At 34.2% G+C, this 18,972-nt stretch overlaps 3 protein-coding genes across 9 annotated transcripts in view; 2 read left to right on the top strand and 1 right to left on the bottom strand.

Annotated features, from left to right (window-relative positions):
- The window catches only part of LOC111418506 (acyl-CoA Delta-9 desaturase-like), a 59,564-nt gene extending 52,553 nt beyond the window's left edge, over positions 1–7,011 (bottom strand). For all 4 annotated transcript variants that reach the window (XM_071199334.1, XM_071199337.1, XM_071199336.1 and 1 more), the window contains exons 1-2: positions 6,714–7,011; positions 6,372–6,526 (exon numbers count right to left, since the gene is read on the bottom strand). The gene's annotated coding sequence lies outside the window, so the exon portion shown is untranslated. The remainder of the gene's footprint in view (positions 1–6,371; positions 6,527–6,713) is intronic.
- Positions 7,012–7,033: 22 nt separating this feature from the next.
- LOC111422449 (membrane-associated protein Hem-like) lies at positions 7,034–11,892 on the top strand. 3 transcript variants are annotated; one of them, XM_071199333.1, is made up of 2 exons: positions 7,034–7,216; positions 7,272–11,892. In XM_071199333.1, the coding sequence occupies exon 2, from the start codon at positions 7,276–7,278 to the stop codon at positions 8,881–8,883; it is 1,608 nt and encodes a 535-aa protein (XP_071055434.1). In that variant the 5' UTR covers positions 7,034–7,216; positions 7,272–7,275; the 3' UTR covers positions 8,884–11,892. The 3 variants fall into 3 exon arrangements, with proteins under 3 accessions (XP_071055434.1, XP_022911406.2, XP_071055433.1); XM_023055638.2 differs by having other exon boundaries at positions 7,268–11,892; XM_071199332.1 differs by having other exon boundaries at positions 7,034–7,220.
- A 450-nt stretch (positions 11,893–12,342) lies between these two features.
- Positions 12,343–16,228, top strand: LOC111422618 (Nck associated protein 1 Hem). Of its 2 annotated transcripts, XM_023055825.2 has the most exons (3): positions 12,343–12,416; positions 12,471–12,607; positions 12,659–16,228. In XM_023055825.2, the coding sequence occupies exon 3, from the start codon at positions 12,667–12,669 to the stop codon at positions 16,030–16,032; it is 3,366 nt and encodes a 1,121-aa protein (XP_022911593.1). In that variant the 5' UTR covers positions 12,343–12,416; positions 12,471–12,607; positions 12,659–12,666; the 3' UTR covers positions 16,033–16,228. The 2 variants fall into 2 exon arrangements, with proteins under 2 accessions (XP_022911593.1, XP_071055432.1); XM_071199331.1 differs by having other exon boundaries at positions 12,355–12,607; positions 12,663–16,228.
- Positions 16,229–18,972: the final 2,744 nt, after the last annotated feature.

Genomic DNA, 18,972 nt, shown 5'->3' with positions numbered 1-18,972 from the left:
TTCTAATTATCAAAAATATTAAAAAAATATATACTCACATCGTAAAAGGATATATGAGAAACAACATACAATAAAATAGAGCAACTGCTATTAGATGTGTGTGGAAGTATTCTTTGTAGATAATATCAAGATAACCGGGAACCACGTTAAACTTGAAGGTTAGGATGCATTGTAAGATGGATACCAAGGTTTATAGAACATAAGGTTACCTCATTCCCTATGCCTCTGTAGTATCGATTATTACCCCGCAAATTGACGTCACTGGTTCGATACAGTCAGAATAAAAGATAGCCTATACACGTGCCTATACTGTGGTACAGTCTATATAAAATATTTAAACCTCGCATCGTGTTGTGTTGTTCATAGAACCAGCTACGTCACTGACCCACCTTGCCTCTCAGAGGAGGAGAATCGGTATTGGGTAACCTTATGTTCTATAGACCTTGGATGGATACGTATGTGCTTGGGAATACGTTGGTTAGGAATGATTGTCAAGGATCTCAATCAGTGCAAAACCAGTTATACAATCATTAACTGGATTTCTCTTCTGTTGAGAATAAGGAGAAAGGGTAAAGGGTGAGAGTATTATAGATGAGGAAGTGTGATATCAAACTTAAGGAAAAAGTAATGGTGGAAATAAACATGTAACGGTAGGAAAGGTGTGATTGTCATGGACCTCAATCAGTGCAACTCCAGTTATACAATCATTAACTGGAGTTCTCTTCTAGTGAGGGATGGGGAAAGGGGAAGGGGTGGGGGCAGGGGTAAATAGGTGTCTGTGAAAATTAGGGGGGATCATTAGGGAATGGTTTCTTTAGCATCCTATATAGGAGTGGTCTAGTTAGGTCTATTTGGTCATTAAGGCATTCGATATTCTTATTCTGGAATTTAAATTTCTCGATTTCGTAGGCCTCAGTGAGTATCATTTTAGTTCCTTTATCCATTCTGTGTAATAATTTTACACCCGTATCTATATCAAAACTATGTGAGTTGTTGAGAAGATGCTACCCCTGTGTTCGTTAATTCTGTTTTATTGATCTTCCAGTTTCGCCGATGTACACTGCACCACAGGTGTCGTAATTCAATTTGTAAACACCACTATTTTCGAGGAGGTTGGTGTTGTCTTTCTTGTGGTTCTATAGGTTGATCATGGAGGTGTTGGATTTGAATGAAATGTTTATGTTGTACTTTTTGAAGATTTTGAGGATAGGGGCTGCAATGTGACCCGAGTAAGAAATAGATCGGTAAGTTGGTTCTGAGGTTGGTGTATTGTTGGTGAGTGTCGTCAGCTGTCTATTATTGGTCTTTGTTTGAATTCTTCTAATTAAATTGGGGACATAATTTGGGGGGAAGTCATTATTGTGTGCTATTGTCTTAATAATCAATAGTTCTTTTTCTCTGTCTATATTGTTGAGAGGAGTTGTCGTAGATCGGTGAATGTATGCATGAAATGCCGCGTTTTTATGGGAATGATGGTGAAAAGAAGTATATGGGATAACTGTATCAGTTTGTGTGACTTTATATCAAACTCTAGTTTGTTATTTCTGTTAATCAATTTAAGGTCAAGGTACGGTAAAATGTTGTTTTGTTCTTGTTCCATTGTAAAATGAATGTTCGTGTGAAGGTCGTTAAGGAGTGAATGCAAATCGTTGACGTTATTGTGTATGTTGGTCTTCTAAATTACCAGGACATCATCCACATATCTCTTCCAAAAGATGATATTTTCGGTTATGTCATTTCTTGTGTGGAGTAAATTGGTTTCAAGTTTGTCGAGAAAAAGTCCGCCAGGAGTCCACTCAAAGGGGAGCCCATGGGTAAGCCGTCCGAATATTTGTATAGTTTATTGTCGAAAATGCAAGTATTTTGGGCTAGGTAAGTTTTGAGAAGGCTTTGCAGATGGTCAGCGTCTTCTGAGTCTAGTTTGTTCTTAAAATAATCATGAGTTATGGTGAGAGTCTCTGGAACCGGGATGTTTGTATATAGTAGATTGGTGACATCAAATGACACCAATTCAAAGTTGTCAGGGAAGCGTTGGTTTAGAAGTTCTTCTATAAGATGTTGTATAGGGTTATTAGGTTTATGTAGTTTTATGAGGGAGTAGAGATTAGGAATCTTCGGGTTCATTGGTAGAATATTTGAGATTTTAATATTGTATTTATCCAAAAACGATTTGGAGGTCTTTGAGGGCTTTTTTCGTTTTTGTATGTAAGGTATTGACAGGATTAGATTTTATTTCTGTAAAATTATTTTGTGATAGGAAAGTTTCGGTTTTCTGTTTATAAATCTTTCTATCTATAATTACTATACCCGCATTCTTGTCTGCTTTGGTGATAATTGCATCTCGTGATTGGATTTTATTTCTCATGGAATTAACAATTTTCATCTCTGGATTGATTATTCTTCCATTATTGTTCTTGTGTTGTTGATGGTTTTCAACTCTCTTTAAGAAATCGATGATATCCAGCCGAAGGTCCTTCTCTTGTAGATTATACCTTGCTGCTGCTTCTAGTTCTATGCTGAGGTGACTCAGTCTAGGGTGTTTCGGCAAAGCATATTTGTGTCCTTTATTTAGAAAATCCTGTTCCTTAGGTGTAAATGATATGTTGGTCAAGTTTGTTAATCTGGGGTGAAAGGTAAATGATGTTTGTTGTTGAGTCAAATCTAGTTTTTCTCTATTTTTCCTTTCAGCCACAAGTTTGTCCAATTTCTTTTGTTTTCTTCTCCAGTTATCCAAAAGGATACCATTTTTGTGTATTTTGGCTTGTTCTATAACTTCTTGTAGTTCAGTGTAATGTAATTTACTGGCCAACAAGTGGTAAACGAGTAGAAGTAATCTGTTATTGTGATCTATTTTTATATTCTGTTTTTTTAGTTCATTATTAATATGTTTTTCCCTTATTTGACGTTTTTGTGCATCACTTAAGTGGCGAGGTAATCTGTATTTAATGTATGTTGGAACTAAATGCTCAGTTCTCATCGTTTTGTTAAATTTTATATGTTGTTTGAGAGATTTAATCTTGTATGTTAATTCCTTGTAGCGTAGGATCAGAAGAGCCGTATTAGCTGAACTGTATTGTTGATAAGTAGATCCATTCTTTCTTTAACCAGTGCGATAATTAAATAAAATCGAAAATTTTTGTTACAACTGGTTTATTTTTAAGTTTCAGTTCAACCTGACATGTTTCGGTCAAATGACCGAAATGATTTTTAATAATTTATTAGAATTGTTTCAATGTTTTTAGCAACATAACCTCAATTAATATATTAATATATTTAACTTTATAAAATGATAAAAACTCAAAAACTGAAATGACAAATGTAAATTCTTTTTTCTTCAGACCAATAACAACAACAGAAATAATAACAACAGTTGCTCAAATTAAGAACAGCGACACAACTAACATAAGTAGTATTTAATGCCGGATTAAGGATTTGTAACTAGATTTAGGTTGGTATTGGAAAAGTTACTACTCTCGGGTTACCAACCACTAGGTTGCACAATAAAAAAAATCACCAGATAAATTTGCTTGATGAGCGATAGAGCGCAAGAGCATCAGGATTCAGGATTCACTGCCGGTCTAGAACCGACATTAATATACTAAAAGTCACCAGATTTAGTAACTTTTCCAATACCAACCTAAATCTAGTTACAAATCCTTAATCCTGGTCCAGAACCGGAATTAATATACTACTGACACATATGGCTTAACAAACAATATAATAAAGTCATTAATAAAACAGAATGCGGTCAATCTTAATATTATGTTCAATAAATGTGTCAGCGATGGAATTTTTCCTTCAGAGTTCAAGACAGCGAGAGTCCTGCCATTACACAGGGAATAAAAAGGGCTATATCAATTTTGCCCGTTATCTCCAAGATATTTGAAAGATTAATAGCAAAAAGGTTAATGGAATACTTTAAAACCAATAAATATTTTGCGACCAATGAGCACGGATACCAATTACCAATTATTAATTTTTACTTTTCAAATTGCTGCGTATATTTTTCTTCACATCATTGGATAGAGATTGTTTTTTTGAATCCATTGATGTACAATACATCCATTTTAAATGTAATTTTAGCAGAATAAAGACACCTGTAACATACCGAGCAATTTGAAAAACAAAAGTTAATAATCGCCTGGAATTGAAGATGGCCTTGAAAAAAATTTATTTGTAGCATGAATCAAACTATTTCATTTGATACTTCGCTCATGAAAATCAGAATATAAATGACAGAGTTATAGTTTGGGGCGTTTTTTGTGTGACACCCTGTATAAGAAAATTTTGAAAAAATCTATTATATGATAATTAACTTCAGATTTAAAATGTCAACCTCAATTTTGACATATTTGTAATCTTCATTAAAAATCCTTTAAAATGAGTACAAACACGACATATTTATCTTCAATATTAATGAAGTTATGGTCAACTTCCGGTTACAAATGTCAATGTTATATTGACAAATTCTTAATTTTTATAAAATGTCTTAAAATTTATCACAAAAACAAAAATGCAATAAAAAAAAATTAAAAATTAAGGTTGGTATTAATATTTAATAATTAAACTGCTATCTTCGTTGTTGCTAACTTCGTATTTAACTTTTTTTATTCAAACTTTTTCGTTTTTTGAGATAAGTGCGTCATGTTTAGACACATTTTAAAGGTTTTTTTAATAAAGAATACATCATGAAAGAACACCATGAAGTTGTCCATTTGTCTATTATATGATAACTAACTTCAGATTTAAAATGTCAGCCTCAATTTTGACATATTTGTAATCTTCATTAAAAATTCTTTTCCGTCGACTGTGTATTTATATGATTTATAAATGTATTAATAAACGATTTTAAGAAAGTCCGACCGAACTAATATAGTAGTCAATTTTTCTCCAATCAAATCGGTAATACCGACCCAATCGACCACTATATCTATTCGGTAAGACTACAATATTAAGTTTTGACTTTTGACACATTAAGAGTGAGGTTTTTATTTTGCCAGTGATAGAATTGGGAGATTTTTCAACGATGGATTTTCTCTATTTTGTTGAAAGGACAGTCAACGGAAAAATATTGTAACTAACTCGTATATTAAAATGCGATTAATTATCTCAATAATTAATCGCCTTCATTAATAGACTTGTTGGTTAAATAACTATTTCCGTCGACCGTGTATTTATATGATTTATAAATGTATACAAAATCATTCATTAATGACACCTATTAATATACGATTTTCTATTAATAAACGATTTTAAGAAAGTCCGACCGAACTAAATAGTAGTCAATTTAATAAATATTCTCCAATGAAATTTGTAATACCGACCCAACCGACCACTATATCTACTCGGTAAGACTACAAAAATAAATTATGACACATTAAAAGTGAGGTTATTTTGCCAGTGACAGAATTGGGAGATTTTTCAACGATGGATTTTCTCTATTTTGTTGAAAAGACGGTCAACGGAAAAATATTGTAACTAACTCGTATATTAAAATGCGATTAATTATCTCGATAATTAATCGCCTTCATTAATAGACTTGTTGGTTAAATAACTATTAAAATGAGTAAAAACACGACATATTTATCTTCAATATTAATGAAGTTATGGTCAACTTCCGGTTACAAATGTCAATGTTATATTGACAAATTCTTAATTTTTATAAAATGTCTTAAAATTTATCACAAAAACAAAAATACAATAAAAAAAATTAAAAATTAAGGTTGGTATTAATATTTAATAATTAAATTGCTATCTTCATTGTTGCTAACTTCGGGTTTAACGTTTTTTTATTCAAACTTTTTTGTTTTTTGAGATAAGTGCGTCATCTTTGGACTCATTTTAAAAGTTTTTTAATGAAGATGACAAATATGTCAAAATTGACGTTGACGTTTCAAACCGGAAGTGATTGTATTTCCATTAATATTAAAGTTAAATATGTCGAGTTTGGACTCATTTTAAAGGATTTTTTATGAAGTTGACAAATATGTCAAAATTAAAAGTGAAAGTTCGAACTTTTTGGCTTTTTGAGATAAATGCGTCAAGTTCGGCCTCATTTTAAAGGTTATTTTATGAAGATTAGGAATATAATAAGAAAATTAAAGTTGACATTGACAACTGAAAGTTTTTTTCACGACTAAACCCGACTGTTTCTAGTTCTAGGTCTTGTGTTAGTTCTAGTGATAGTGCAAAACTAGAACTAACACTAGATCTAGAACTAGAAATAATCGGGTTTAGTCGTGCGTCTTCAGATTTTTCTAAGTTCTTGTCTAAGACGCCCGGCTAAACCTAAAACTTTCTAGTTCTAGGTCTAGTTTCTTATACACATTTTAATTGATCTATAAATATTTTTTTTCATTTAATCCACTTACCTTGCTTATAATTTCATCCATTTTGCATTAAATACATCCAATTAATTAATGTTTTTCATTAAAAAACTTAAATTTAACGTCTATTTTGACAAGCACCTGCCATATTTGGATCTTAATCACCATGGTAACAGAGAAACAGAGTCAAGTTGGATAACCTTAAAATAATAAAACTTTATTTTAATTTTTTTATCAATTCTAACTTAATTTTAATTAATTTTAAAACAATTCGAATTCTTTATGAATATCTCGCATTCATAACAAATTCGTTAATTGTAATTAATTTAAATCGATTTTAATTAAGAGAAATAAATTAAAATTTTTTTTTTTATTTAATCCACTTACCTTGTTTATAATACAATAGATAAACCAATTTTGAGTTAAACACAGCCTTTTAAACCAATTAAATAAGACTTTTTCCTTAAAAAAACTTAAATTCAATTTCAATTTTGACAAGCACTTGCAATATTTGGATCTTAATCACCATGGTAACCGAGTCAAGTTGGATAATTTAACAATAATAAAATTATAGGAATGTGAATTCGTTCAATGACGTCATAGGATACGTTCATTATCTGTATACAAATTACAGATTCCTGTAAAGTAGTATTTTAACACACATTTATAAAAAATAACAAGGAAACCGGAGTATTAAAGTGAATCAAACGAATATAATCGTAATCTTAAGCATTATCAGAAATTTACTTTAGATAACACCAAGTTATTTTAATCTCGTATATCTGGGTGGAGAATTTAGTCACAAAATGTCAACAATCCAAAAGTGAGGTTATATAAACGTCAGTTGTAACTTTTTAATCAAAAATTTATAAAAACAAGTACAAAAAGCGGTAAGTTTGCATCATAAATAGTTTTGTTTAACCCTAATCTTAATTTTTTAGTTAGAAAAATGTCGCGGCAAACGAATACCGAACGAAAAATGCCTGAAAAGCTGCTCATCCTAAATGATCGAGGTGTCGGAATGCTCACGCGGATTTACAATATAAAAAAAGCGTGTGGTGATGCAAAATCAAAACCGGGATTTTTATCAGATAAAAATTTAGAGTCGTCTATTAAACATATAGTTCGTAAGTTCCCGAATATCGATGTAAAGTCACTTGGACCGTTGGGAAACATTCGAAATGATATTATCAAGTCTTTATCTCTTTATTATTACACTTTTGTGGATTTATTAGATTTTAGAGATAGCGTAAGCGAGTTGTTAACCTCAATGGACGCTTGGGGTGTTAATTTAGACATTAATTTAAATTTCGAGTTAACAAAGAATTATTTAGATTTAGTTGTAACGTTTGTAAGCTTAATGATTTTATTATCTAAGGTAGAAGACCGCAAAGCGGTATTAGGCTTATTTAATTCCGCCTATGAGATGATACATAATCAAATGGACCATAGTTTTCCAAGATTAGGGAGTATGATCACTGATTATGATGTTCCATTAAAAAAATTGTATGAGGAGTTTGTTCCTCATGGCAGGATTTTAATGGGGGCGCTAAAATCGTTGGAGGGAATTTATTCGAGTAGGAACGTCCCCGCGGATACTTGGAGGGTCGATTTAAAATTAAGTTTAGTTGGAAACCCCGCTTGTTTGGTTAAGCCTTTAATGGGGGAAAAAACGATGTCTTGCGAATACCTCTCAATGGACACCATGGATCGTTGGATCATTTTCGGGGCGGCTTTAATCCCGCAAATTATCCAGGTCGAAGGCGGTTTCAAAATTTGGGGGAAAGCCTTGGAGTCTTGTTGGGTTATCCCGTTATTTCGGGACGAAGTGATTCACATTCACCCCTATATCATTTCTTATTTCGACGCGCAAAAGGGTTATGGGAAAAGAATTTCGGAAGTTAAGGAGTGCCAAAGTCACGCGATTCAAAAAGCGGGGTATAAACATAGAGAGAGGCGCAAATTTTTGCGGACTGCTCTGAAAGAGTTGGGGTTAATTTTAACTGATCAACCTGGTTTGTTGGGGCCGAAAGCTTTGATGGTGTTTATGGGGTTGTGTTACGCTCGGGATGAGGTGCTTTGGTTGTTGCGGCACAATGATAACCCGCCGTTGCAAAAAAATAAGGGGAAATCAACTGAGGATTTGGTGGATAGGCAATTACCGGAGTTGTTGTTTCATATGGAGGAGTTAAGAGTGTTGGTGAGGAAGTACTCGCAAGTTATGCAGCGGTATTACGTGCAATATCTTGCTGGGGGGGATGCGATTGCCCTAAAAAATTTGATGCAAAACTTGAACGGGTGCCCCGAAGACGAGGGGATCATCTTATCATCGTTATGCAACACCATCTCAAACTTATCAGTTAAGCAAGTCGAAGAGAACGAAATTTTCGACTTCACCGCGTTCCGCTTAGACTGGTTTCGCCTCCAAGCGTTAATGTCAACGATAAAATCCCCCTTAAACATAACAAACAACAAAGAATTAATCAACTTATTAGACACGGCTCAATTCCACACGAGAATGGTCGACCATCTCGATGCAATAACTGTCGAGTTGTGACGTTTAAAAAAAAAATAATGCAAAACGAATCAAAATGAATTTTAAATAATGAGTGAACCAAAATAGCTCCCCCCCTTGAGTCCCTATTTGCCTGCAGTTCAGAGGAGACGGCTGGGTTCGTTGAAAAAGGGCGCCACACCATTTAATAATAGGGACTCCACTAATGGTGAAATGTGAGGGGTGAATAATAAAAAAAAAGTAATAATGGAGGAAAAGAAATTAATAAACAGGAAGTTGTATCGAAGAATATTTAAAAAAAATTGGTGAATCTCTCGACAACAAAAAAAAAACCAAATACAATGACCGCAAGGTCACGCAAACTAAATATATAAAAGAAAATTGATAAACCAAAAGAAATGATTGAAGTTAAATTTAAATCAAAGAAAAATTTTCTAGGCCTAGTAAATCTTTTAAAAATAATCCTAAACAGGATGTAAATGAAAATGAACGTAAAAAAAAAGATTTGATATAGTTCTAACAAAATCGAAAAGAACAACAAAAAAATATAGTTTAAAAATGATAATTTTGTTACAAGAATTAATTTTAGTTTTAAGTTAAATTGAATTAATAGTGTTTTTTTTTTTAATGAAATTAAAATTGAACAGGTTGAAATTTTTCCACAACGTGGTTACTTAGGCCATCTTCAATCATGTGAAGAATAGATTAAAAATATCTTTTCTGACCTTATTCCAGAACCTTAGAAGCGATGGTTCCAATCCACAGGAGCGGCGGCGTCCTTGGGATGACGGGGATAAAAAAAGAGATAATTCCTTCAACGGGTTGAAGTCGAAATAAATTTATAAATATTGTCCACAAGTTAATGCCCAAAAATTTTTGCTAAAATTTATAACTCCAAAGCTTTGATTATATATAATATGGATTGAGTTAACTGAATATATCTACTAACAAAAATGTTGCTCAAGGTGAATAGACGCAGATGGAAAGCGATAATGTGAAAGTGTAACAAAGATAGACATAAGACTGTACTAAACAGACGGGCGCATGCGCACAAAAGTGTCAAACCTCTTCCATTTGACGTTTATCGTTTTGTTGTGTCACAGCCAAGGTTTATATATTAAAGGTTGTCTAGGTACCTATGCTGCAATACTTTGATTTAGTTTATGGGCGAGGGGCAAGAGCAGGAGTGTTTCGTGACGTAAGCGATCACGGATTGCGCACGCAACCTCATGGCCATGTGGTGCTCCGTGCATTTGTTTAATTTGAATTGCTTGGCGGTATTATTTTCCACAGGTGACGTAATGCGCACTATGATTGCGTACGAATCTAGACAACCTCCTATATACAGGGTGACATAGAAAAAAGTACATTGCATAGTGCCACACAATAGAGCACACTAAATTATGACACATTATTCAATTGTTATTTATCATTGTTTTTGCAAAGGTTACTTTGGCGCTTTTTGAATAATTAGCGTGCATTGTCGGCTTTCAGATGCATGGATAACAAATTTTTTCAGTCGAAAATGACATACAGTGTATAGCAAAAAAGAAAAAGTTAGGACCGATTCAATAAAGATGGAACCCTGTATGTATGTAGCGCTCTCCATCAGTAATCATAAAACTAAGATCATATTTGAATTTAGCATGATAAAAAACCCCTGTATACCACATTTTATCCATTTTTTGCGTCTCTGGCTAAAGAGATTCAAAAAAAAAACCCAAAAAAAATAAAATTCAACACCCCGTATCTTTTAACCGTAGGCCTTGCGGACCCATGTTCATAGGAACTTTTTTTCTTATTTTAGTGTCCTCTATTGTGTGGCACTATGCAATGTACTTTTTTCTATGTCACCCTGTATAAACCTTGTGTCACAGCCAGTTACAGAGTAATGTTTAAAAATGTATTGTTTCGTGTGCAAAGTTCGCGATAATACAGTTTCACATCACCTGTAAGTATTATAAATGTTACTTCTAATTGATAGTTTTTTATCTTATAAATTAACGCACGCCCATTATATGTCAGTACGCTTCTATGTCTATCTCGGTTCGATCACCTTGCGCAAGCTATCTCTCTCGTTGGCTCAATCCATATTATATATAATCAAAGCTCCAAAGTAAAAAGCCTGAGTTGAAATGCACAAAAACCTAGAACTATCTATTATATGATAACTAACTTCAGATTTAAAATGTCAACCTTAATTTTGACATATTCGTAATCTTCATTACAAATCCTTTAAAATGAGTACAAACACGACATATTTATCTTCAATATTAATGAAGTTATGACCAACTTCCGGTTACAAATGTCAATGTTATATTGACAAATTCTTAATTTTTATAAAATGTCCTAAAATTTATCACAAAAAAAATTAAAAATTAAGGTTGGTATTAATATTTAATCATTATATTGCTATCTTCATGTTTGCTAACTTCGGGTTTAACGTTTTTTTATTCAAACTTTTTTGTTTTTTGAGATAAATGCGTCATCTTTGGACTCATTTTAAAGGTTTTTTAATGAAGATGACAAATATGTCAAAATTGACGTTGACGTTTCAAACCGGAAGTGATTGTATTTCCATTAACATTAAAGTTAAATATGTCGAGTTTGGACTCATTTTAAAGGATTTTTTATGAAGTTGACAAATATGTCAAAATTAAAAGTGAACGTTCGAACTTTTTAGTTTTTTAAGATAAATGCGTCAAGTTTGGACTCACTCTAAAGGTTTATTTTATGAAGATTACGAATATAATAAAATTAAAGTTGACATTGACAACTGAAAGTTTTTTTCACGACTAAACCCGACTGTTTCTAGTTTTAGTTCTAATGATAGTGTAAAACTAGAACTAGAAATATTCGGGTTTAGCCGTGCATCTTCAGATTTTTCTAAGTTCTTGTCTAAGACGCCCGGCTAAACCTAAAAATTTCTAGTCCTAGGTCTAGTTTCTTATACACATTTTAATTAATCTATAAATATTATTTTTTGATTTAATCCACTTACCTTGCTTACAATTTCATCCATTTTGCATTAAATACAACCTTTAAATCCAATTAATTATGTTTTTCATTAAAAAACTTAAATTCAACGTCCATTTTGACAAGCAACTGCCATATTTGGATCTTGATCACCATGGTGACCGAGTCAAGTTGGATAACCTTAAAATAATAATCATATTATATCAATAATCATATATAATCAATATTAATCGACTTACCTTGGTTATAATTTCTTAGATAAACCAATTTTGAGTTAAACACAGCCTTTTAAACCAATTAAATAAAACTTTTTCCTTAAAAAAAAACTTAAATTCAATTTTGACAAGCACCTGCAATATTTGGATCTTAATCACCATGGTAACCGAGTGAAGTTGGATAATTTAACAATAATAAAATTATAATAAGTTAATATTTTGTTTTATATTTTAATAATATTGCATAAATAAAAATATAGGAATGTGAATTCGTTCAATGATGTCATAGGATACATTCATTATCTGTCTACAAATTACAGATTCCTGTAAAGTAGTATTTTAACATACATTTATAAAAAATAACAAGGAAACCGGAGTATTAAAGTGAATCAAACGAATATAATCGTAATCTTAAGCATTATCAGAAATTTACTTTAGATAACACCAAGTTATTTTAATCTCGTATATCTGGGTGGAGAATTTAGTCACAAAATGTCAACAATCCAAAAGTGAGGTTAATAAACGTCAGTTGTACCTTTTTAATCAAAAATATATAAATACAAGTACAAAAAGCGGTGAGTTTGCATCATAAATCGTTTCGTTTAACCCTTATCTTAATTTTTTAGTTAGAAAAATGTCGCGGCAAACGAATACCGAACGAAAAATGGCTGAAAAGCTGCTCATCCTAAATGATCGAGGTGTCGGAATGCTCACGCGGATTTACAATATAAAAAAAGCGTGTGGTGATGCAAAATCAAAACCGGGATTTTTATCAGATAAAAATTTAGAGTCGTCTATTAAACATATAGTTCGTAAGTTCCCGAATATCGATGTAAAGTCACTTGGACCGTTGGGAAACATTCGAAACGATATTATCAAGTCTTTATCTCTTTATTATTACACTTTTGTGGATTTATTAGATTTTAGAGATAGCGTAAGCGAGTTGTTAACTTCAATGGACGCTTGGGGTGTTAATTTAGACATTAATTTAAATTTTGAGCTAACAAAGAATTATTTAGATTTAGTTGTAACATTTGTAAGCTTAATGATTTTATTATCTAAGGTAGAAGACCGCAAAGCGGTATTAGGCTTATTTAATTCCGCCTATGAGATGATACATAATCAAATGGATCATAGTTTTCCAAGATTAGGCAGTATGATCACCGATTATGATGTTCCATTAAAAAAATTGTATGAGGAGTTTGTTCCTCATGGTAGGATTTTAATGGGGGCGCTAAAATCGTTGGAGGGAATTTATTCGAGTAGGAACGTCCCCGCGGATACTTGGAGGGTCGATTTAAAATTAAGTTTAGTTGGAAACCCCGCTTGCTTGGTTAAGCCTTTAATGGGGGAAAAAACGATGTCTTGCGAGTACCTCTCAATGGACACCATGGATCGTTGGATCATTTTCGGGGCGGCTTTAATCCCGCAAATTATCCAGGTCGAAGGCGGTTTCAAAATTTGGGGGAAAGCCTTGGAGTCTTGTTGGGTTATCCCGTTATTTCGGGACGAAGTGATTCACATTCACCCCTATATCATTTCTTATTTCGACGCGCAAAAGGGTTATGGGAAAAGAATTTCGGAAGTTAAGGAGTGCCAAAGTCACGCGATTCAAAAAGCGGGGTATAAACATAGAGAGAGGCGCAAATTTTTGCGGACTGCTCTGAAAGAGTTGGGGTTAATTTTAACTGATCAACCTGGTTTGTTGGGGCCGAAAGCTTTGATGGTGTTTATGGGGTTGTGTTACGCTCGGGATGAGGTGCTTTGGTTGTTGCGGCACAATGATAACCCGCCGTTGCAGAAAAATAAGGGGAAATCAACTGAGGATTTGGTGGATAGGCAATTACCGGAGTTGTTGTTTCATATGGAGGAGTTAAGAGTGTTGGTGAGGAAGTACTCGCAAGTTATGCAGCGGTATTACGTGCAATATCTTGCTGGGGGGGACGCGATTGCCCTAAAAAATTTGATGCAAAACTTGAACGGGTGCCCCGAAGACGAGGGGATCATCTTATCATCGTTATGCAACACCATCTCAAACTTATCAGTTAAGCAAGTCGAGGAAAACGAAATTTTCGACTTCACCGCGTTCCGCTTAGACTGGTTTCGCCTCCAAGCGTTAATGTCAACGATAAAATCCCCCTTAAACATAACAAACAACAAAGAATTAATCAACTTATTAGACACGGCTCAATTCCACACGAGAATGGTCGACCATCTCGATGCAATAACCGTCGAGTGTTCGGATTTGTCGATTTTTTGCTTTTACAGTCGGATTTTCGAAGAGCAATTCCACATGTGTTTAGAATTCCCAGCTCAAAATCGCTACATCACCGCGTTCCCCCTAATTTGTAGCCACTTCCAGCATTGCACGCACGATTTATGCCCCGAGGAGCGCCACCACATCCGCGAAAGATCCTTATCAGTCGTTAACATGTTTTTGGATGAGATGGCGAAAGAGGCCAAAAATATCATCACTGCGATTTGCGACGAACAATGCAAAATGAGCGATAAATTATTACCCAAATCGTGCGCGCCATTAATCGCCGCCCAATTAAACCGCAAAAAAAAAGATAAAAACAAAAAAAATGCGGTTGAAATGGAAAAGCCGGGGAAAGAAAGTTACCGAAAAACGCGCGAGAATTTAACAACGATGGATAAATTGCATATGGCCCTAACCGAGTTATGTTACGCCATAAATTATTGCGGGACCATCAACGTTTGGGAATACACCTTCGCGCCAAGAGAATATTTAACTCAACATTTAGAAAATAGATTCGCCCGAGCTTTAGTGGGGATGGTGATGTATTCGGCGGATTCGAACGAAATCGCGAAACCCTCCGAGTTATTAATGAGCGTAAGAGCTTACATGAACGTTTTACAAACAGTCGAAAATTACGTCCACATCGATATCACAAGAGTCTTCAACAACTGCTTATTACAACAAACCCAACCCACAGACACCCACGGCGATAAAACCATCGCTTCGTTATACACAACTTGGTACTCGGAAGTTTTTTTGCGCAGAGTAAGCGCTGGGAATATTTGTTACTCAATGAATCAGCGTGCTTTTGTAAGTTTAACCGTTGAAGGTGGGATTCCTTTCAACGCGGAAGAATACTCCGATATCAACGAATTACGAGCTTTGGCCGAATTAATCGGGCCGTATGGAATGAAACAATTAAGCGAGACTTTGATGTGGCACATCGCGAGTCAAGTGCAAGAATTAAAAAAATTAGCAGAGGCTAATAAGGAGGTTTTGGTCGCGTTGCGGACTAATTTTGATAAACCCGATGTGATGAAGGAACAATTTAAGAAGTTAGCTCACGTTGATAATGTATTACAACGAATGACGATCGTTGGGGTGATTCTTTGTTTTCGACAGCTCGCCCAATCGGCTTTAACGGACGTTTTGGAACAGCGAATTCCGTTCTTACTCAGCTCGATACTCGACTTCAAGCACCATCTGCCCAGCGGTGATCCGCTTAAAGTCGTGAGCGAGATGTCTGTAGCCGCGGGTTTAGCCTGCAAAGTTGATCCAACTTTAATAAACGCTTTAAAAGTCCAACAACCCGAATTAGAAGAAAACGAGCACATTCAAGTTTGTTTATTAATGGTTTTTGTGGCAGTTTCAATCCCGAAATTGGCGAAACAGGAGACGTCGTTTTATAAAGCGTCTTTGGAAGGGCACGTTAATAATATTCATTGTATGGCGACGGCTATTAATTATATTTTTGGGGCTTTATTCACGATTTGTGGGCAAAGCGATATTGAGGATCGTATGAAAGAATTTTTAGCTTTGGCTAGTTCTTCCTTGTTAAGATTGGGGCAAGAAGCTGATAAAGAAGCGATTAGGAACCGGGAATCGGTTTATTTATTGTTGGATCAAATCGTGCAAGAATCGCCGTTTTTAACGATGGATTTATTGGAGTCGTGCTTTCCGTATGCTTTGATAAGAAACGCGTTCCACGCTGTTTATAAGCATGAACAGGCTATGGCATGATTGTTGAACAAAATGAAGTAAACTCAAATATTTCGAATATTAATTATAAGATTATTAAATAAAATTACAAGTATTATTGTATTCATTATAAATGTTTCGTTTAGTTTCTAAATGAGAATATCAAATAAGTTAGTAACTTTTAAGACAAAATGTATATGTAAACAATAATATAATAAACGATTATTTAAGGTGCAAATGTACTTTGTTCAATCATACCTTCGAAATTGTTAGTTTCTAGCTTGGATACGAGTGTTAAAAGTTGTTATTTGCATTCAAGAAAGCGCTACATAAGAAAAATTTACAACTATTTCCTTACCACCCAGCATTTTCCACAAGACTGGAAGAACTCTATTATCATATGCATCCCCAAGAAAGAAATACACTTGAGAACAAGCTGCTCGATGTTGTTTCTTATCCCTTGGCAGTGCTTGTCTCAAACTTCCAAGTCGCTTCCATGGCACAAAGGTCTACTGTACAAGCTAGCTATGTTGAAAATCCCATCTTATTTCCTTAACCTGCTAAAAAATTTCTTTCAGACCGCTCCTCATTGGTTAAAATGAAAACCTACTACTCTCTCAATTTCACCGCTCAACAAGGCTCTCCCATCTCGCCAGCACATGATGTAGACATTTCATCATCTGTCCTAAGGCTGCAGACGCTCATCCAAAACATAGAGGAATGGTACTCAAAAAATGGCGTATCCTGATAAATCCTTTCAAAACCTAATTCTTCATCCCTTTCCTCCCTAATCGCGTTGCTCCTCCCACAATAATGATTCAATCTTCTCCTATCACTGTTTCACCAACTTACAACTACCTCGGCATTACCTTGGATAGAACCCTTAAATTCTCTGCCCACGCCATCAAAGTAAAAATGAAAGTCAAAAACCTCACTCTCATGTAGAGACTGAGGAATATCCACCAAATGTGCTACTCACATATACACTTTAATATGCCTCATTAATCATCGCCGAGAGCTACCGTCTACAATTCTTATCCCTTAAAGCAATTATGAACTTCTTTAATTAATTAATATTTAAAAAGATATAGTAAGTAAAACTGGTTTCAAACATTCTGCCTCGGTCGCAAGCGACCTCGGCTACGATTATATGCCAAGATCATGAAGGATTGTGTTTGATGAGTGTGATATATAATGACCAAGGTTGTCTAAAATTAATATTTAGAAGATATAATAAGTAAAATTGGTTTCAAACATTCCGCCTCGGCCGCAAGCGACCTCGGCTACGATTATATGCCAAAATCATGAAGGATTGTCTTTGATGAGTGTGATATATGATGGCCAAGATTGTCTAAAATTAATATTTACAAAATATAATATGTAAAACTGGTTTTAAATATTTTGCCTCGGCCGCAAGCGACCTCGGCTACGATTATATGCCAAAATCATGAAGGATTGTCTTTGATGAGTGTGATATATGATGGCCAAGATTGTCTAAAATTAATATTTGGAATATATAATAAGTAAAACTGGTTTCAAAGATTCTGCCTCGGCCGCAAGCGACCTCGACTACGATTATATGCCAAGATCATAAAGGATTGTCTTTGATGAGTGTGGTATATAATGACCAAGGTAGTCTAAAATTAATATTTAGAAGATATAATAAATAAAATAGATTTCAAATATTCTGCCTCGGCCGCAAGCGACCTCGGCTATCATTATATACCAAGATCATGAAGGATTGTCTTTGATGATTGTGAGATATGATGGTCAAAATTGTCTAAAATTAATATTTAGAAGATATAATAAATAAAATCGATTTAAAATATTCTACCTCGGCCGCAAGCGACCACGGCTATGATTATATGCCAAAATCATGAAGGATTGTCTTTGATGAGTGTGATATATAATGACCAAGGTTGTCTAAAATTAATATTTAAAAGATATAATAAGTAAAACTGATTTCAAACATTCTGCCTCGGCCGCAAGCGACCTCGGCTATGATTATATGCCAAAATCATGAAGAATTGTCCTTGATGAGTGTGATATATGATGGCCAAGATTGTCTAAAATTAATATTTACTAGATATAATAAGCAAAACTAGTTTCAAACATTCTGCTTCTGCCGCAAGCGACCTCGGCTATGATTATATGTCAAAATCATAAGGAATTGTCTTTGATGAGTGTGATATATGATGGCCAAGATTGGCTAAAATTAATATTTACAAGATATAATAAGCAAAACTGCTTTCAAACATTCTGCCTCGGCCGCAAGCGACCTCGGCTATGATTATATGCCAAAATCATGAAGGATTGTCCTTGATGAATGTGATATATGATGGCCAAGATTGTCTAAAATTAATATGTAGAAGATATAATAAGCAAAACTGCTTTCAAACATTCTGCCTCGGCCGCAAGCGACCTCGGCTATGATTATATATCAAAATCATGAAGAATTGTCCTTGATGAGTGTGATATATGATGGCCAAGATTGTCTAAAATTAATATTTACTAGATATAATAAGCAAAACTAGTTTCAAACATTCTGCTTCTGCCGCAAGCGACCTCGGCTATGATTATATGCCAAAATCATAAGGAATTGTCTTTGATGAGTGTGATATATGATGGCCAAGATTGGCTAAAATTAATATTTACAAGATATAATAAGCAAAACTGCTTTCAAACATTCTGCCTCGGCTGCAAGCGACCTCGGCTATGATTATATACCACCATCATAAAAGATTTTCTTTACTGAGTGTGATATATGAAGGCCAAGATTGTCTAAAATTAATATTTACAAGATATAATAAGTAAAACAGATTCCAAATATTCTGCCTCGGTCGCAAGCGACCTCGGCTACGATTATATGCCAAGATCATTAAGGATTGTCTTTGATGAGTGTGGTATATAATGACCAAGGTTGTCTAAAATTAATATTTAGAAGATAGAATAAATAAAATAGATTTCAAACATTCTGCCTCG

This window comes from Onthophagus taurus, chromosome 10, assembly GCF_036711975.1.
Source record: "Onthophagus taurus isolate NC chromosome 10, IU_Otau_3.0, whole genome shotgun sequence".
In the NCBI taxonomy this organism is placed as follows: domain Eukaryota; kingdom Metazoa; phylum Arthropoda; class Insecta; order Coleoptera; family Scarabaeidae; genus Onthophagus; species Onthophagus taurus.
The sequence above is the reverse complement of the archived record's forward strand: the minus strand, read 5'-3'. Positions and strand labels throughout refer to the sequence as shown.

Excerpts from the sequence above, each read along its gene's own strand:
- LOC111422449 (XM_071199333.1), top strand. The coding sequence starts at position 7,276 with ATGTCGCGGCAAACGAATACCGAACGAAAAATGCCTGAAAAGCTGCTC.
- LOC111422618 (XM_023055825.2), top strand. The coding sequence starts at position 12,667 with ATGTCGCGGCAAACGAATACCGAACGAAAAATGGCTGAAAAGCTGCTC.